This window comes from Camelus dromedarius, chromosome 1, assembly GCF_036321535.1.
Source record: "Camelus dromedarius isolate mCamDro1 chromosome 1, mCamDro1.pat, whole genome shotgun sequence".
In the NCBI taxonomy this organism is placed as follows: Eukaryota; Metazoa; Chordata; class Mammalia; order Artiodactyla; family Camelidae; genus Camelus; species Camelus dromedarius.
The window spans coordinates 82,064,608-82,082,477 of NC_087436.1; the positions used below are offsets into that span (position 1 = coordinate 82,064,608).

Consider the following 17,870-nt stretch of genomic DNA (forward strand, 5'->3'; position numbering starts at 1 on the left):
CAAGGCCCCAGCTGGAGAACCCAAGGTGGGGAGAGGAAACATTTTTTTCTCCCCTACACACATCTCACTTAATTCCCCCAACGACCCTGTCATGCAGGTACCACTATTACCGTCATTTACCCATGAATGAAGAGAGGCTTACAGAGGTTAGACAACCTGCCATGTGCTAAGCTAGTAAATGACAAGGCAGGATGATAGGGGTTGACTCCAGGGTCCATACTACATATGAAAATAAATAAAATAGTAAAAGTTCATGAGTTTCACTTTGTATAAAATATTATTCTTGCTACTCAAACTAAACATCACATCTTAGGCGCGACTATTCACCTTCCTAAACCCTTAATTCGTGTGCCTTACCAGGTGCTGAACACAAGTGCACAGTGAACTTGTTAACTAACATTACAAAAGAATAATAGCCATGCTGAAAAGGTAATATGCTAATTTACATGTCTGAATAACTCTTTTATTTTGAAGTAATTATCTGATTCAAACGTTCATTATCCTAAATACAAAGAGTATTTCGTACCACTCATTGTAGATTATAAGCTACTTTACAGTGGCCTCCCTAAAAACATACGTAAGCAAAATAGATCCTTGACCTTTCAACAACCAACTACCAAAATTGGGTGGAACCAGGCAAGTCAGACAGTTTACAATCATGATAAAAGTGGCTGTTTATCCCTTCCTTAAATACTTTCAACAGGAAATCTTGTAGGGGAGGGTACAGATCAGTGGTAGAGTGTGTGCTTAGCATGCATGAGGTCCTGGGTTCAACCCCCAGGACCTCCAATAAAATAAATAAACCTCAGTTATCCCCTCCACAAAACAAAAAACAGTAAACGTTAAAGCCATGGCTATTTCTTCTCCACCCTCAATTGGGTGGAGGACATGTACCTAGTACAGTAGCCAAAATTCATCAACATAGAGGGTGCTGCTGAACTCAAGCATTTCATAGGAAAACCAGGGATCAACCTCAAGCATCTGGTACAAATTCCAGCTTCTTGATCTGCCCATTTCTAGATACTATGCCTGGGACATTTTAAGTGCTTGATAAATATTACTTATTGTGTTAGTTATTATTATTAACAACATCTGTTGCATCTAAGCCAGAAAAATAACTAGGTCAGTATCAAAAATAAATTCTCCTTTGCTCCTGCTTCCAATTTTCTGATTTGCTTTTCAAAGACTTCTGTTAGTAAAATTTCGTAATTTCTTTGAAATACTAAAACAGTCATGCAATTCTGTGATGAAAGGAGACCACCACTGTGAAACAATCCTCTTCTCTTGAAGGAAATGAAGTCAGCTACTTCCACTACGTACGTCAAGTGATTTCGATACTGTTAAACTGCAGTGCTAGAGCTCTGACAGGCAGTCTCGTGCAAACACCCGAGCTTTGCTGCAACAGAGCTCCTGGGGAAGGAGGTGGTGCAGGTAATGCAGCCCAGGAAATGTTTGGTCATTTGCTGGGTTCAGGTTATGCTATCTTACCTGCTCTACATGTGTGGTAAGAACAAGAGACTAAATTCCAACAGGAAATATCCATATGGTGAGCACTCTCTAAAACAATGAGCGAGGGAGTCTGTTTCTGGCATTTGGAAGAAGTTGCTTTGACAGAGAGTTGATCTGATGTAGGAAAAAAATGGCACATAAAATGGCAGTACATGAAAGAGATTACACCTACATTCTAATACTGTGAAAGTCTCAAAATGAAAAACAAGTCTTCAGAGTGGAGGTAGATGATCTGAAGAGGAGAGGGAATGAAACTGAAAGGAGCATGTGAATGGAGGGAAAGAGCCTATTAGTAGAAAATTCCAAAATAGACTGAGACTCTGGTACACAGGCAACTTTTTCCTACTCTAGGGATCAATTAAGACCAATAGATTATGCCCATAATTGTAAATAAAGCAAGCCAAGGTCACTAGGTTCTTTTCATAGGTTATATCTGCTCTGAAAGGCGATGAAAACATCTCTAAGCCTCCATGTCAATGCCTCTGTTGTCTTGTCTCCTACCCCTCTGACTGCCAAGTGAAGCAAAAGAAAATTGTAATTGGATTTCACCTTGGGCTCCATAATGGTGGGTTGATGGCTTAGTGAAGTCTGAACAGATTCAGCAACCCCCCTGCTATCTGCCCCCAAATACCAAGAAAGGAATGCCAGCTCTGTGACCTGAGACCATCTATCTGCAAAACTAGAGATGGTCTTGCATGTGTCTATCCCTGCTCTCTCTCCATTATGGTGTAACAACAGTGTTAGAGTGAATGGCATATTATTCAGCCACTGGTCACAAGATCCAAACTAAAGAAAGGACTGTGTATCACCCTGAAATCTTGGACTTGGAGCTGATGCAGCAGCTGGATATGATTTTGAGAAATAAGTGAATGGGTTCATATATGGAAAGGGTGTGAGTGAATGTGAGGAGTCAAAAAGGCACTGGAGACATCTATCCATTGCTGCCCAGCATCCATTCTACCATTGTCATGGTAACAATGGTCTGCATTTCTTTGGGGGAAATACCCTACCTCATGATTCTCAACCATGCAGTCTGACCCAAACTTCCGTTTCAGCAACATATCCTGAGGAGCTTAAACCAATCAGCTAAATCAGGGTTTCAGCCTTGGAACTACTGACATCTGGGGCTCTATGTTGTGGGGGGCCGTCCTGTGTAGTGTAGAATGTTCAGCAGCATCCTTGGACTCTACCCACTAGATGCCTTTATGATACCCTACAGTTAAGACAACCAAAAATGTTTCCAGGCACTGCTAAATGTCCCTGAGGGGGAGGGGGAGCAGGAACAATTACCCCTCCTAGAGAACCACTGAGCTAAACTCATCCCTCATTTCACTAATCAAAATACTTGATTTCAAAAAAATTAATGACAGGTATACCTTACAGACTCACAGACATAGAAAACAAACATGATTACCAGTGGGGGAAGACAGTGGGAAGGGATAAATTGGGAGTTCAAGATTTACAGATACTACCTACCATATATAAAATAGATAAACAACAAGTTTATACTGTACAGCACAGGGTACTATATTCAATATCTTGTAGTAACCTATAATGAAAAATATGAAAATGAATATGTGTACATGTATATATGACTGAAACATGATGCTGTGCACCAGAAATTGATGCAACATTGTAAACTGACTAGGCTTTAATTTAAAAAACAAAACAAAACAGGTATACCTTATTTAGTACTTATTATTCACCAGGAATTGCTCATAAATAATCCTCAACAGCTCCATAAGATAGAGTACTAGCTAACGTAAAGATGAGATTTATATAACAAAGATATTCCAAAATGCAGTGACTTAGAGAACAAAGACATTTCTCTCATATTCAATAGTCTTGATGTGAGTAGCCCAGGTTGGTAGAATTCTACAGTCATTCAAGGACCCAGGCACATCCCATTTTGTTGTCTACTTGGTCTGCATCATCATTGCCTACATTGCCAAAGACAGATGACCATCACATCAGGGTTCTACCCACCAAGAAAGGAAAAAGGTAATGGAGGAGGTATGCACGATGCTTTTCAAGGTTCATTACTGCCACACATTCCATTGGCAAAAATTTAGCCACATCTCCACACTTAATTTTAAGTCAAGCAGCAAATGTGGTCTAGCTGCACAGTCATGTGCTCAGCTACCACACTACTATGGACTGAATGTTGTGTCCCCAAAATTCATGTTGAAGCCCTAATCCCCACTGTGATGTTATTTGGAGGTAGGGCCTTCCGGAGGTTATCTAGGTCATGAGGGTGGAGCCCTCATGAATGGGACTAGTGCCCTTATAAGATGAGACACAGGAGAGTTGATCTCTCTCTGATCTGAGGACAGAACAAGAGACAACAATCTGTAAGCCAGGAAGTAGGCCTTCATCAAGAATCTGGCTATGCTGGCACGCTGATCTTGGACTTCCAGCCTCCAGAACTGTGAGAAATAACTGTTTGTTGTTTAAGTCATCCAGTCTCTGGTATTCTGTTAGAGCAGCCTGGACTGACTAAAAAAATATCATAGCTATGAAAGAAGGGGGAAATAATTCTGGTAGAAAACTAGCAGTCTCCACCATGTTACAAATGAGGAAAGCAAGGTTCAGAGCTAAAGTAACTTGTCCAATGTCACAGGGCTGGCAAGTAGGATTGGAACACAAGCTGATTTCAGAGCCCAAGATCTTAACCACCAAATCACTACTTTTTCAAATGTTTGAACCATAAACTAAAATAAGAAAAGCATTTCACTTAGCAACTTAGTACACAAATGTATGTATCTGTACACATTTTTTGTTCTGTTTTGCTTTAGTGGAGGTACTGAGGATTGAACCCAGGACCTCATGCATGTGAAGCACACACACTACCACTGGGCTATACCCTCACTCACATACATGTTTATATGTGTATGTTTTATGAAACAATCCCTACCCTTACCACAGTCAGTGAACTCCAATTTTCTATTCTATACTATTTCATTTTTTAAATGTTGGTCATACCTAGTAAATTGATTTCACAACCCTCCAATGTATTGTGATTCACATATGAAAACAGTGTACTACACTCAATTCTAGCAGGAGAAAGGGAATTTGTTGGAAGGCTACTGGAGAGGTCACAGTGTGCACTGCATGAATAAGAAGAGAGTAAGATTCAGAAAACAGGCTCAAGGACTTCAGGAAACAGAATCACAGCTAAAATTTTGACATGGGACGGGGTCTGTTAAGATGCACTAGTAACTTGATGTTACTCCTACCTCTGCCACCAGACACCGGATGCCGTGACACTGTCACTGAAATGAACGCCAAGCCAGCTTGGCTTCTGCGTCTCTCTCAGTCCAGATTCAACGTCCCAGGAAGAAGTATCCAGCGGGCATATCTTGGCTTGTGCCAAGGCTTTAGGGATCAGGCAGAGCAAGAATCTGGCTTTCCAACTCACAAAACCACAGAAATGAGGTTAGATTCTGGGCAGCCCAAAAATGAACAGACAAACAAACAAAAAGGCAAATGTCCAATATACTCATAAACCACTGGAAGAAGCATAAACTGTGCAGCCACTTTGGAGGGCAATTTGGCGTTTTGTAAATGAAAATATGTATCCTGTGACACAGAAATTCCACTTCTAGCCATACAGTCTAGATTGAAATTCCCATACAATGTGCATAAAGAGACATGCTTAAGTATGTTCACTGAAGCACTGTCTATAATAAAAATAATGAAGATGCTGTGAGGACTGTTGAAATGACAACAAAGGATTTAGAGTATTACATAAACGTGGTTGTTGAAGCAGTTTGAGAGAACTGACTCCAATTTTGAAAGAAGTTCCACTGTGGGTAAAATGCTACCAAACATCACTGCATGCTACAGAGAATTGTTTGTGAAGGGAAGTGCCAAGTGCAGCAAACTTCCTTGTTGTCTTATCTTAAGAAACTGCCAAATGGGGTGGGAAGGGATAAATTGGGAGTTCAAGATTTGCAGCTACTAACTACTATATATAAAATAGAGTTAAAAAAAAAAAGTTTCTTCTGTATAACACAGGGAACCATACTCAGTATCTCGCAGTAACCTATAATGAAAAGGAATTTATGTATGTATATGTATGACTGAAACATTATGCTGTGCACTAGAAATTGAAACAACATTGTAAACTGACTGTACTTCAATTAAAAAAAAAAAGAAATTGATACAGTGACCCCAACCTTCAGCAACCACCACCCTGATCAATCAGCAGCCATCAACATTAAGGCACAACCCCACTAGCAAAAAGACTGATTTGCTGAAGGCTCATAGTTAGCATTTTTAAGCAATAAAGTGTTTTTAATTAAGGTATGAACATTTTTTAGACACAATGCTATTGCACACTTAACAGACTATAGTATAGTGTAAACAGAACTTCTACATGCACTGAGAAACCAAAGCATTCGTGACTCATTTTATTGTGATACTCGCTTTATTGCAGTGGTCTGGAACCAAACCCACAATATCTCTGAGGTATGTCCACACTCGTAGCTTAATCTCTGAGTGAGAGAGCTCGCGCTCTCTGTAATTCAGCACGTGCTCTGTGGCACAGCATATGGTCCATTTCTTTCAAAGCTGTGTCACCTTGGGGGAGTTACAAGTCCTTCATCTAGCCCCAGATTCCTCCAGAACTAAAACAAGGATCAGATAATGGGTCAATTAGAGATGGTCATATTAAGTCAAGTAAGCCAGAAAGAGAAAGAAAAATACCATATGATATCGTTTATATGTGGTATCTAAAAAAATGACACAAATGAACTTATTTACAAAACAGAAACAGACTCACAGACACAGAAAACAAACTTAAGATGACCAGAGGGGAAAGGGGGAGTTGAGGGATAAATTGGGATTTCAGGATTAGCAGACACTAACTACTCTATATGTAATAGGTCAGCAAGAAGGTCCTACTGTATAGCACAGGGAACTATATTCAACATCTTGTAATACGCTATAATGAAAAAGAGTATGAAAAGGAATATACATATATAACTGAATCACTGTGTTGTACAGCAGAAATTAACACAACATTGTAAACCAACTCTACTTCAATTACAAAAAAAGAAAGAAAATGGGTCAGGTTAAACATACACCTACTATACAACTCAGTCATTCCTCTCCTTGAAGTACACACCCAAGAGAAATGAAAGCATGTGCCCACACAATGCTCACAGCAGCTTTATTTGTAAGCACGCAGAACTGGAAACAACTCAACATGTTTATCAGCAAGTTCTCAGATAAACAAAGTGCAGTATATCCATACACTCAGCAATAAACAGGAACACATACACAACAACACGGATGAATCTCAAAATAATTGTGCTGAGGAAAAGAAGCCTGACCCAAAAAAAAAGGACATATTGTATGATTCCATTTATATAAAATTCTCAAAAACACAAATCAATCTATAGTGCCAGGAAGCAGCTAAATCAGTGGTTGCCTGGGGGAGGGAGAGGAGCAGCGAGAAGGGATGGATTACAAGAGGCACAGAAAAACTCTTGAGGGGGTGGATATATTCATTATCTTGATTGTGATGACAATTCTACAGGCGTCAAAACTCATCAGACTGTATTTTAAATATGTGCAGTTTATGGTATAGCCAATCACACCCCAATAAAACTGAAAAATATGTATCTAAGCATATATAGGCAAGAGACAGCAAAAATCAAATCCCCCGATCACCCTACAAAAGTGGCACCTTTTCAATCAACTATACCTCAATAAAAAGAAATTTTTTGTTTAAAGCATTAGAAACATTGATTTTAAAAAGCAGTACCCTTTCAACAATTTTTAAGGTAATACACTCATTCAATCAACAAATACTGACAGAGTGGCATCTATGGGTAGGTACTATTATAAATAGACAGTAGAGACACCACAGAAAATAACATAGGCAAATAAGTAAGGAAATAAATCACTGTGGATAATGATATGAGTGCTATAAAGGAATTAATAGCAGAATGCTATTACGGACAGCAAGTAAAAGGAAAGACCTATTTATCGAGGGTGGTCACAGGTCTCCCTCAGGAGATGTCATTTGAACTAAATCCTAAACAATTAGGAAACATCACTGAAAATCTGAGGGAAGAGAATCTGGGGAAAAGTAAACAGCAAGGTCAAAGGTTCCAAGGCAGAAACGAGTCTGATCTGTGAGAGAACAAGAAGCAGGTTAGCACGCTTGCACCCAGCGGGGCTGGATGATGAGTGGGAGAAATGAGGTCAAGGAAGGAGTCAAGTGTCAGATAACGCAGGGCCTCGCAGGCCATGGGAAAGGGTGTTACTCAGGGGAGGGACATGATCTTTTTGGCAATGACATGGTTGCCATTTTTTAAAAATCGCTCTGGCAGCTGGGAATAGACTACAGTAGGAAGGCCAGAATGAAAGCAGTGAAGTCAGTTAAGCAGCTTTCTCCATATTCCAAGTAAGAGATGATGGAGGTCTGGACAAGGATGAAAGAGGCTGAGAAAAGCAGTGCATCTGGGATTCACTCTGAAGGCAGCGCCAGCAAGAGCTGCTGACGGACTGGACTGGGAGGGAAGAGGAGATGAGGACACAGAGGAAGGACAGACGACTCGTAGGTTTCTGGACTACAAAAATGGAATGGAAATGGTGCCATTTCCTGGAATAGAAAAGAGATAACTGTTCTTAAGACCATGAGGAAAAGAGGCCAGAGAAACTGAGTGAAAGCAAGGCCCTAAGGTACCTAGAGACAGTAAGCAAAAGAAGACTTTTTTTTCTCCTCCATACTTGCTGCCCTGTCAACTAGGGCATAAGCTCTGCCTCGCCAAGGCCCTGGCCCAGGCCTGTCCCCAGACTTAGTTCCCTGATGTCAGAGGACTGTTGTGAGGACTACAGGACATGAATAGAGCACCTAGAAGAGTTTTTGCATCTAAGTTCTTAGCAAATGGTTTTTTTCTCTCTCCTCTTCCTTTCCATCTTCCTCCTCTGACCCATGATAAAATGTTTCCATTGAGGAAGATCTGTCAGCTGAAAAAAAGAAAGATTCTCTCCAAAAATTTCTATTATTTACTATTAAATTTCTATGCCAGAATATTTTTCATTAAAAATAAAATGCAGTATGCAATTCACTTAGGATTTAGGTATCTAATCCATTTCTGCCCTAAATATCTGCCTCTTCTACACTGCCAACCAAAGTTTCAGGATGTTCACTATCTCTCCTCTTTCATTCTGTCTGCTCCCCCTGGATGAGCTCAAAGACACCTGTGGTTTCATCTTTCATCTCTACACAGTCTCCTTCCTGAGCAGCCCCCCCATAAAGCCCACTACTACTGGTGATCGTCACTCAAGTGTCTCCCAAGAACTTCAAACACCAACATATCTAAAACTAAATGTATCTCCTACACACCTAAGACAATTTTTCCTTCCCTAAGCTCACAATCTGGAAGTCATCCTAAATTCCCACATTTCTTAACTCAGACACATCCAATTGACGACATTATCCTATGGTTTCTACTTCTTCCATGACTCCTGAGTCAGACCTGTATTACATTCCACCATTATTTCCTTAAGTTATGCACTTTGTCACACCTGGATTACTGTGAGAGCTTTTAACATAAAAGAAATAAAAATAAACAAAAATAATGTTGAGGAGATGCATACAATACAGGGAGAAGAAATCTATTTTGTGTTCTCAGAAAGATAAGCTAAGCAATTATGAATAAAACAGGTTCCTTTTTTTTTTTTTTTTTAAAGGAGAGGAGTACGTCTTCAGAGGGAAAAAACATGATAGCAGAAATGAAAAGCTTGTAATGATTAGCAGATAAAACCGAGAGTTTCTCTCAGAACTGGAGCAAAAGACAAAGGGATGGAAGACAGGAGGAAGAAAGATAAAAAATTAGAAAGCTGGTACAGAAGTTACAGTATACGAATGACAATACTCTAGAAAGTATATAGAAAATGCAAAGCTGGAAATAGCCATGGAATAATTTAAAGTAATTTCCCAGAACTGAGGGACATGAACTTCCAAACTGCAAAAGCCTGCAGAGTACCAAGCACAGTGGGTGACGGTGGAGGAGCTAATGTTCAGTGTTCGCGCTCACTCTACGCCAGGCACTGCTGTAAGTGCTGTACATATTAACTCACTCACTTGTCACAACTATCACTATCCACTTTCTACAGACGTAGAAGCTAAAGCACAGGGAAGTTAAATAATCTGTCTGAGATGACACAGCTAATAAGTGATAAAACTGGCATTCAGTCCCCGATGGCCCATGCTTTACACCCAGTGCTCTAAATCACTATGCTATATTAGATGTAAATAGTCTTCCGCCTTGATTCCTATCAGAATTCTGGGATCTAGCTACTCCGTGTCCCCGGCACAGTCTGGCATGATGAAAAGAAAAATCCCAACCCCCAGCTTCTCCCTCAGGAAGGGAAGAGAAAAGTAAAGTGTACATCCAATGTTCTTTTCAGGGGCTCCTCAAAAACCTGGTTTCTGTCTTACCTGACTCAGAACACTGATGGAACACTGGTTTGGATACAGGTTGGGGGCCACAGAGAACACACAAAAGCACGGCAGCTCGTTACAGCACAGAGACACTGCACCATTACAGGCAGACCGCAGTGGGAACAAGAGACTGCAGACCCCAGTGAAGGGTGGGCAAACCTCCTTAACTGAGCAGGCCAGAGGGGAGTGGGATAATATATTCAGTGTCAAAGTAAAAAAAACTGCCAACTGGGAATACGACATCTGGCAAAAGTGACCTTCAAAAATTAAGGAGAAATTAAGACTTTCCCAGATAAACAAAACTGAGGGAGCTCATCACCACTAGACCTGCCCTGTAAGAAATGCTAATTGTTACAGCTTAAAATAAATTTGTGTAACTTTAAGACGGTTTATGTAAAATTGTGTATTTGTTCATTCTTATTTTTGCCTTGAACTGTTTGAGCCCATGTTCAATCACATTATGGCCACCCCTCCATAAAAACTAACCCAACACAAAAAGTAGGGACACAACCATGAAGTACTTTCCATTATAAACCTCTGACCATAGGAAACTTTCAATCAATAATCAATAAATGTACACTGAGGGGCTCCATGAGTTCAGCATGGAGAAAAGGCACTGGAGCGCTAACATAAGCGGGAAATTATTCCTAGTCCTGTGTCATGTGAGGAGAGAGACATACGCACAACATATTACATTTATTTTGTGATGTCATTTTACTTCAATATGTGCAGGTTAAAGCCAGTTCATAAATATCTGCCTGAAAACATAAGAATCCTAGAATTTAGAAGAACCCTAAAGCTGCAAGCAGGCATTTTTCTACCAAGAGAAAGACAGGAAACTAAAATTTTTTCGAATATCACCTTTTCCCAAGGAATATTAAAATGTTGAATTCTGGAAACCTTTTTTGCAAACAGATACATATTTCATTCATTTGCACAACAGCTCTGAAGAAGGATGGAAGCATATAATTCACACCTTCAATTAATGTCACTAACTAGAGGTGAACGGCTCTGAGGGGATGAGCAAGATGCTTAAGGTTCCCTGGTGACTCCCAAGAGCAGACATAAACCATTATGTATGTTTCTGAGTTAAAAAGTGACTTTGTGCACACAAATGTTCCAAGCTCCTTTCAAGAGAAGGGCATAAGTGACAAGCTAATTATCAGAGATTATTGTTCATAAACAGAAATGATCAGGACGTGCCATAGGTACTGTGGCCAGATTTTGAACTAAAAAATCAGGTCATATGGTCTGGCAGGGACATATACACTGACAAGAATAAAACCAAACTTTTGAGGAGGTGAAGCCAAGATGGCAGAGTAGAGAGACTCACAGCTCACCCTCTCCCACAAATATACCAAGAATTACATCTACAAACCCACTGAATCGCACAGAACACCTACTGAACTCTGGCAGAGTGGCTCTCGTTTCAAAACAGGGGAGGATTCTTATAAATCCGATAAACAAGTTTATACTGTATAGCACAGGGAACCATATTCAATACCCTGTAATCTATGATGAAGAAGAATATGAGAATGAATGAATATATGTTCCAAGGTGACTGAAGCATTGTGCTGTACACCAGAAACTGACACAACATTGTAAACTGACCGTGCTTCAATAAAAATATATTTTAAAAAAACAAATTTTTGAAAACTCAAGACTTCTGGTCTCACAAAGGTCTACAAAGTCAGCCTGATATCATCCTCTTCAGTACTGAGATCGCAGCCACACAAAGGGATGCTCACAGTGACAGCTAAAACTACAGTGATTCCCATTGTGTGCCAGGTGGTTTCCACTTAATCCTCGTGACAAGTCAAGGAAGTAAATACCAGTATTCTCTCTATCTCACATGCAAGAAAAATGAAACTCACTCCAGGTCACACCACTCTAAGCAGCCAAGCTGGGATCTGAAGAAGGCAGCAGCCAGGTCAAAAGTATGGACTCTTAAATACTGTGCCATTATGACTTTCATAATGAGGCGAAAATACCAGAAGATCGTAAAATGCCTGCTGAATCATCGAACAAACACTAAACTGTGCTTAAATGTAACTTTCATATCCAAGTGTGCTTTCCTGGATTCAAATTCTAGGAAAATTGGTTGATGCAAATCCAATTCTTTCCAGTTAATCAATTCTCCATTCTCCAACCCCTCTGTACAAGGAACAGGTCTCACAAATGCAGTCTTTGTATTTTTGTATCATTATCACATACGTATATGTGTTCCACATGCTCCAAGAGGCATCTCAGGGAGACAATATGAAATTAGGCAAATGGAAAAAGACAATTTTTTTTGGAGAACAAAAACAAAGTAAGTTCTAGTTGCCACTTTAAAGTACCACAAGAGAATAGTAAAGGATGTTTCACTGAAAACTAGAAACTGGAGAGTTACTAAATGAAACCTACAATGTTTCATTAAAAATTTTCACAGTTTAAAATTTTAAAAGCAATTTCTTTCTCTCTTTTCTGGTACCCCCTTGGGGGCCTCAAAGATGCACACTCAAGATATTCTTTAAAATAATGTCTCTGACAAGGAGTTTCCTCTTTCCCTAGTACAATTTTACAAAAACCAAAATCAAGAACACAAATGACTACTCAATGCCGGCTACATTTTCATCTACTTACAGTGCTGTCGCTTGTGATACAAAGGTACAAGCACATGGCAGGACCCCAGAAGATCTGTCAGAGCTGTCTGCTAACCGGCGGGAGCTGGCCCATCCACCAGCGGGTATTCGGACGTCTGCACCAAACTTCACACAGTGAAAGGTCGGGGCCCTTCATCCTCTTTGGGTGTAGGAAGCAGAGAGTACAGATTCAATTACAAGATGACTGTCACTTAGGTGGAAGAGGTCTTCTCAAACCAATCTGCTTTTCCCTCAGGGAAAACCTAATTTCCTCAGCCGCATTTTCCTGACGTTTCAGGTTATCCAGGCGCTTCATTTCATACTCCCTTTCAAGTTTGATGGCTGAAAAATAAAATATATGAAGCAATCCAACTGACATTTTTTACCAAGCATAATTCAGTCAAAAATGAATATTTACCACACAGCAAAACTCACATTCTTGAATCTGAAACAAGGAGACAGGGCTACATAGAAAGGGAGTACGGGTGTGAATGAGCAGATTTGAACATTTCTCTAATCAAAATAATGCACACAAAATTTGCAATTTATTAAAGTAGTTTTAACAGAACTTACATTCTGCTGAAGGGACCAGACCATCCTTAGTGGTTTTACATTTTTTGAGGCGTATGGAACCACCAAATGCAATTTCTTCCAAGAAAGGCAACTTGATGTTGGCTAGGTTTGTGTGCCAGGTCTTCGTAAGCAGTGCAAGTTCCCAGGGTTCCTGTCTGAAGCAAAAGTTCATTAATTCAGTCAATAAATATTTATTGACATCTACTGCAGGATATAGAGATGACATCTTAATTTTCAGTTCCATTTTCCATTACACATTTTGGTTTATTTACAGGAGAGTATTCAGGATTTCCCAGAGTTGCAAATCAAGTCAGGAGAAGGAGCTTTATATTAACTAATGTAGAGATATACTAAAAAAATGAACATAAGTTAAAATGACAGGAACATTTGCTCAAAAAACAGCCTCCTTGGGAGTCAATCCAATCTTTCCATGTCTTTAAATAGGATGTAGTTAAGAACTATAAGCTCCAAGTCCTTTTTGGCTGATCAAAAATATGGTCACATTACAGAAGGAACAAAGGGAATAATCATGCACTGAGCAGGATGCTTGGCACACACTAAGTCTTCGAGTGTGTGATCTGATTTTAATCTTTACAACCACCATGGAGGTAGACAAAGAAACAGAGACTCAGAAGTTAACTGAGAACCAGAGCTGGTATGAACCCAAGGTATATTTAGAAGCACTAGTACCAAGAGAAGCCTTGGAAAACCAGAGAAGGGAATGAAATCCTAAGCTACAATATTTTAAAATAATCAATGAAATCTTAATGGATTTGTTTATGTATCCTAATTTGGAAATTTAACTTATCAGCTACATTTCTCATCTGCAGGCATGAGGAAAGGTGGACGACCTGCTTTGGTACAAGTAGGGGAAGTGAGGGTATTGCACACATGCCGTCTGCTTTCCTCCTCCAGCTTCCTTGTTACGTTATCATCCAATCTTAATGACTGACTTGAAGTCTACAATTATACATGCACTTGAACAAACACACAAAGATGTGTTTATAAGAATGCTCAATGTAACATTGTTTGTCCTCCCAAAACCCACAAAATAGCTTTAATGTCTATCAAGAAGAGCCTGGTTATTAAACAAACTGTATTACACATAATCAAAGAATGAGGTTCATCCTTATATACTGACTTGGAAAGATAAGCAATAAAACAGCTAATGCTTACCTAACACCTACTATCTGCTAGATGCTGCTTTAATCAGTTTACACGTATAAATACTTTTAATTGCCACAGTAACCCCGTGAAGTAGGCAGGTGCTGTTATTATACTCATTTTACAGATTAGGAAACAAGAACAGAGAACTTGCTCAAGATCATAAGGCTGTTGATCGTGGCTTTGGAATTTGAACCCAGAAAGTCAGACTTTAGAATCTGTGCTCTTAACCACTAGGCTGTGCAGGATATGTAGTGGGGAGAGGGAGCAAAGTTCAATATAATCCCACAAGTAAATACATGTGTACATACACATGTGTGTACGTGTCAGTGTGTTGTATCTTGTATAACAGACAGAAATTCTAGAAAAATATAAAACATCTTACCTGAGTGGGACTGAGGGGGGATGGGAATAGGGATATGAGAGATAACATTTTTATTTTCCTTCCAAATGCTTCTATACTGTTTGAATGTTTTTAGTGTATTTGTTTACTAATCTTTTAAAAACACTCAACCAAGAAAAGTCCAAGGTGATGAGCTGCTTTAGCAAACGAACTCCAAAGAGTGCTACTACTGTTCTCCTCTTAATTTAGCTGCTCTTGTAAATAGTATGATATCAAATACCTTCCTGTGAGAATGATAAAGACGACACTGGTTTTGAAGATATTATTTATGATACAAATTTCTGTATAACCAAAACCACAGAATCAGAGCTTTAAATCATTCTTCAGACACAGGAATATCTTTGTTATAAAAATTACGTTTATAATGATGACTATAGTGGTACCTGCCTACAGCTGAAGGTCTAATCACATACTGAACTGATAAATCTTAATAGAATATGATGGTGAGTTTTCTCTGGTTTTCCAACTCCGTGAGGTGTATCCATATACTTCTTAGAACGCTGTCAAAAAGTAACATTTAATTGACTCACATCAATGAATATGTCATTGACTGTGGCAGAGACGTTAAAAAAAAAAATCCAAAAATTAAAAACAAAGTAGCACGACAATACTACAGAGTGATACTACTATATGGCAGCAAACCATGTTCATTACGGGCCTGCTATACCTCAGGCAACGTGCAAGTACTCTACATACATCACTTCATTTGTAGTCCACACCGCATAGGCAGGTATTGATAGGCCTCCGTCACAGGCACGGAGGCCAAGGCACGGAGAAGTTAAGTAATTTAATCAAGGCCACAGAGGGAGCCCGGGTAAGGCCAGGATTTGAGCCCAGGTCTTCTTAACTGCAAAGCCCATGTTGTCCATACATTGCCTGCCCAAGCTTACAGAATGCAAAACTGTCTATATCTGCTAATTAAGTGTCCTGTTAAGATGTACCTGGCACCAACGCATTTTAGGTAGATTTACACTATCTAAAGAGGTATTTTAAGGTGGTTGTCTACAGCAGAAAATGTTGCTTTGGAGTAAGAAGACTCAGACTTCTAAACCAGTCACTTCCTTACTACATGACTGTGGGACTTTGATCAAATCACTTCTCCAAACCTCAGTTTCCTCATTTTAAAGTGTTGTTTTGTTGTAAAGACCAACTAAGAAAATTTATATATCCTTACAAAAGCATCTTCTTTAAAAAAAAAAAATCAATACCCCAACCCCTGAAAATGCCACACATAGCCTAGTGTAAACATGCCCAGTACTTTTATTTTAACAAGAACACTCTCCACGACGGTCAGTGTTTACTTTTACTGTGAAAAAAATACTTACACTTCGTAACAACTGCTCCGTAAAATGGTTTTCACTGTATTCCTTCTTGGCAAACCACAAGCCATGGTGAATTGTTACAGTCCAATTTCCTAACACAGGTGCCTGATGTAATGACTCAGATCTTCCGTTCACTTTGCCTGAAATGATTGCAACACATCTAATTACTATTAAAATAAAATATGCACTTGACTATGTTTTATATTCAAATAATAAAAAGATTCCCCCCAAAACTTCTAAATGTCAGAACGTCCCTAATCAATGTTCATTGAACAGAACTCCTAATGTAGAACTGTGTTCTCGTTTACTTTCCACGAACTCATTTTATCATTTCTTCCCAAGTAAGAAGAAAATGCCAGGTTAATACATCGGCATTCCGTCCTGATACTCTGTCACTGCCTAAGCCAGCCAAACTGGCTCAACACCTTACCACCAAAACGTGTCTGACTGGAGCAATCTTAAGCGACAAATAGCTCTCAGGGCCCAGGAACTTCCCGTCCCCCGCCCGAGCCTTTTAAAGGATACAAACCTTCCCAGGTTTTCCCTTTTTCAAAAATCTGAACTTGAAAATTGGCCCACTTTAAGTACCACTACCACTTCCCCTCATGAGCATGCTTCTTCGGAGTCTCCTCCCCGCGGGATGCGCAAATTCCAGTAAAAACCGGCTCGGGGGAGTCGGCGGCCGCCGCAGGGCCGGAGGTGGGGAGAGGAAGGGAGAGGGGAGGGGAGGAGGGGGGAAGGGAGACGGGAGGAGGGGGGAAGGGAGAGGGGAGGGGAGGGGGGGAGGGAGAGGGGAGGGGGGGAGGGAGAGGGGAGGGGGGAAAGGAGGGGGGAAGGGAGGGGGAGGAGGGGGGAAGGGAGAAAGAAAGGAGGGGGAGGGGAGAGGAGGAGAGGGAGGAAAAGAAGGAGAGAGGGGAGGGCCGTCCAGCGCGCCGTCCCGCCTCGCTCCTCCTCCCACCCGCACCCCACACGCCGGGGAGGGGGGTGCGCCTCGGGCCTCGCGAGACAGGACCCCCGCAGAAAGGGCCGGCGCCTGATTACCGGCACTAGGGGGTCTGGCGGGTTGGGGGAGTTGGGGGGCGGCGGTGCCGCGCGGATCCAGGGCAGAGCGCGCGCCCATCTAGGCGCACATGGCCGCGCACACGCCTCTTTTCTGCTCGCGCCCGGAGCCGCGGGCGGCCCCGCGTCAAGGCCGGGCCTCAATAAAGGGCTTTGTGGTGCGGGTCCCGCCCGCGAGAGAGCCTGGGCGCCGGGCCCGGGATAAGGCCCCCGCGGGGTCCCCTCGGTGCCGGGGGCGGGGTGCTCCGTGTCCCACGGCCGAGGACCGGGTCACGCTTGACGGAGCAAAGCCCACAGCGAAAGAGAGGGCTGTAAGCGAGGCCTTTGCATGAAAACCACACTTCCAGATGTGAGGGGGCTGTGAGAAGAGGTCTGAGGGCACCACTTACAGAAATGTGCCCAATCCCGACGTGTTGACCGGGAGCGAGTCTCACGGGTGCCTCTGGAGGAGCGGAAGCGTTGTTAGAGGTCACACGTCCTGGTGCGTCAAGGCGTTTTAAACGCTAAATCTCGAAACTCGTGGCCCGCGTTAAGAGCAAAATAGGATCAGAAAACAAGGCCTGACGGACTCCTTTCTGAAGTCATTACACCGGGGGGATTCAGAATGTGTTGCTATTTTGATATGTCAGATGATCACGACTTAACGTCAGGTGAAAATAGTTTGCCTCCATTTTGCATGAGGGTTTTGGAGTAAGGACTGGTTTGGAATTCTAGGTCTGCCACTTGCTAACTTTAAGATCTTGCCTACGTAAGTT

General features: G+C 41.2%; 2 protein-coding genes across 2 annotated transcripts in view; both read right to left on the reverse strand.

The window, feature by feature from the left end:
- Window positions 1–12,681, reverse strand: part of SLC10A6 (solute carrier family 10 member 6) — a 37,778-nt gene extending 25,097 nt beyond the window's left edge. Inside the window, 1 exon segment of the mRNA XM_010983120.3 lies at window positions 12,596–12,681. The gene's annotated coding sequence lies outside the window, so the exon portion shown is untranslated.
- C1H4orf36 (chromosome 1 C4orf36 homolog) lies at window positions 12,670–16,705 on the reverse strand. Its single transcript, XM_010983121.3, has 4 exons — window positions 16,586–16,705; window positions 16,060–16,196; window positions 13,168–13,322; window positions 12,670–12,936 (listed from the first exon to the last, which is right to left on the reverse strand). The coding sequence occupies exons 2-4, from the start codon at window positions 16,122–16,124 to the stop codon at window positions 12,803–12,805; spliced, it is 354 nt and encodes a 117-aa protein (XP_010981423.2). The 5' UTR covers window positions 16,125–16,196; window positions 16,586–16,705; the 3' UTR covers window positions 12,670–12,802.
- Between the last annotated feature and the right edge of the window lie 1,165 nt (window positions 16,706–17,870).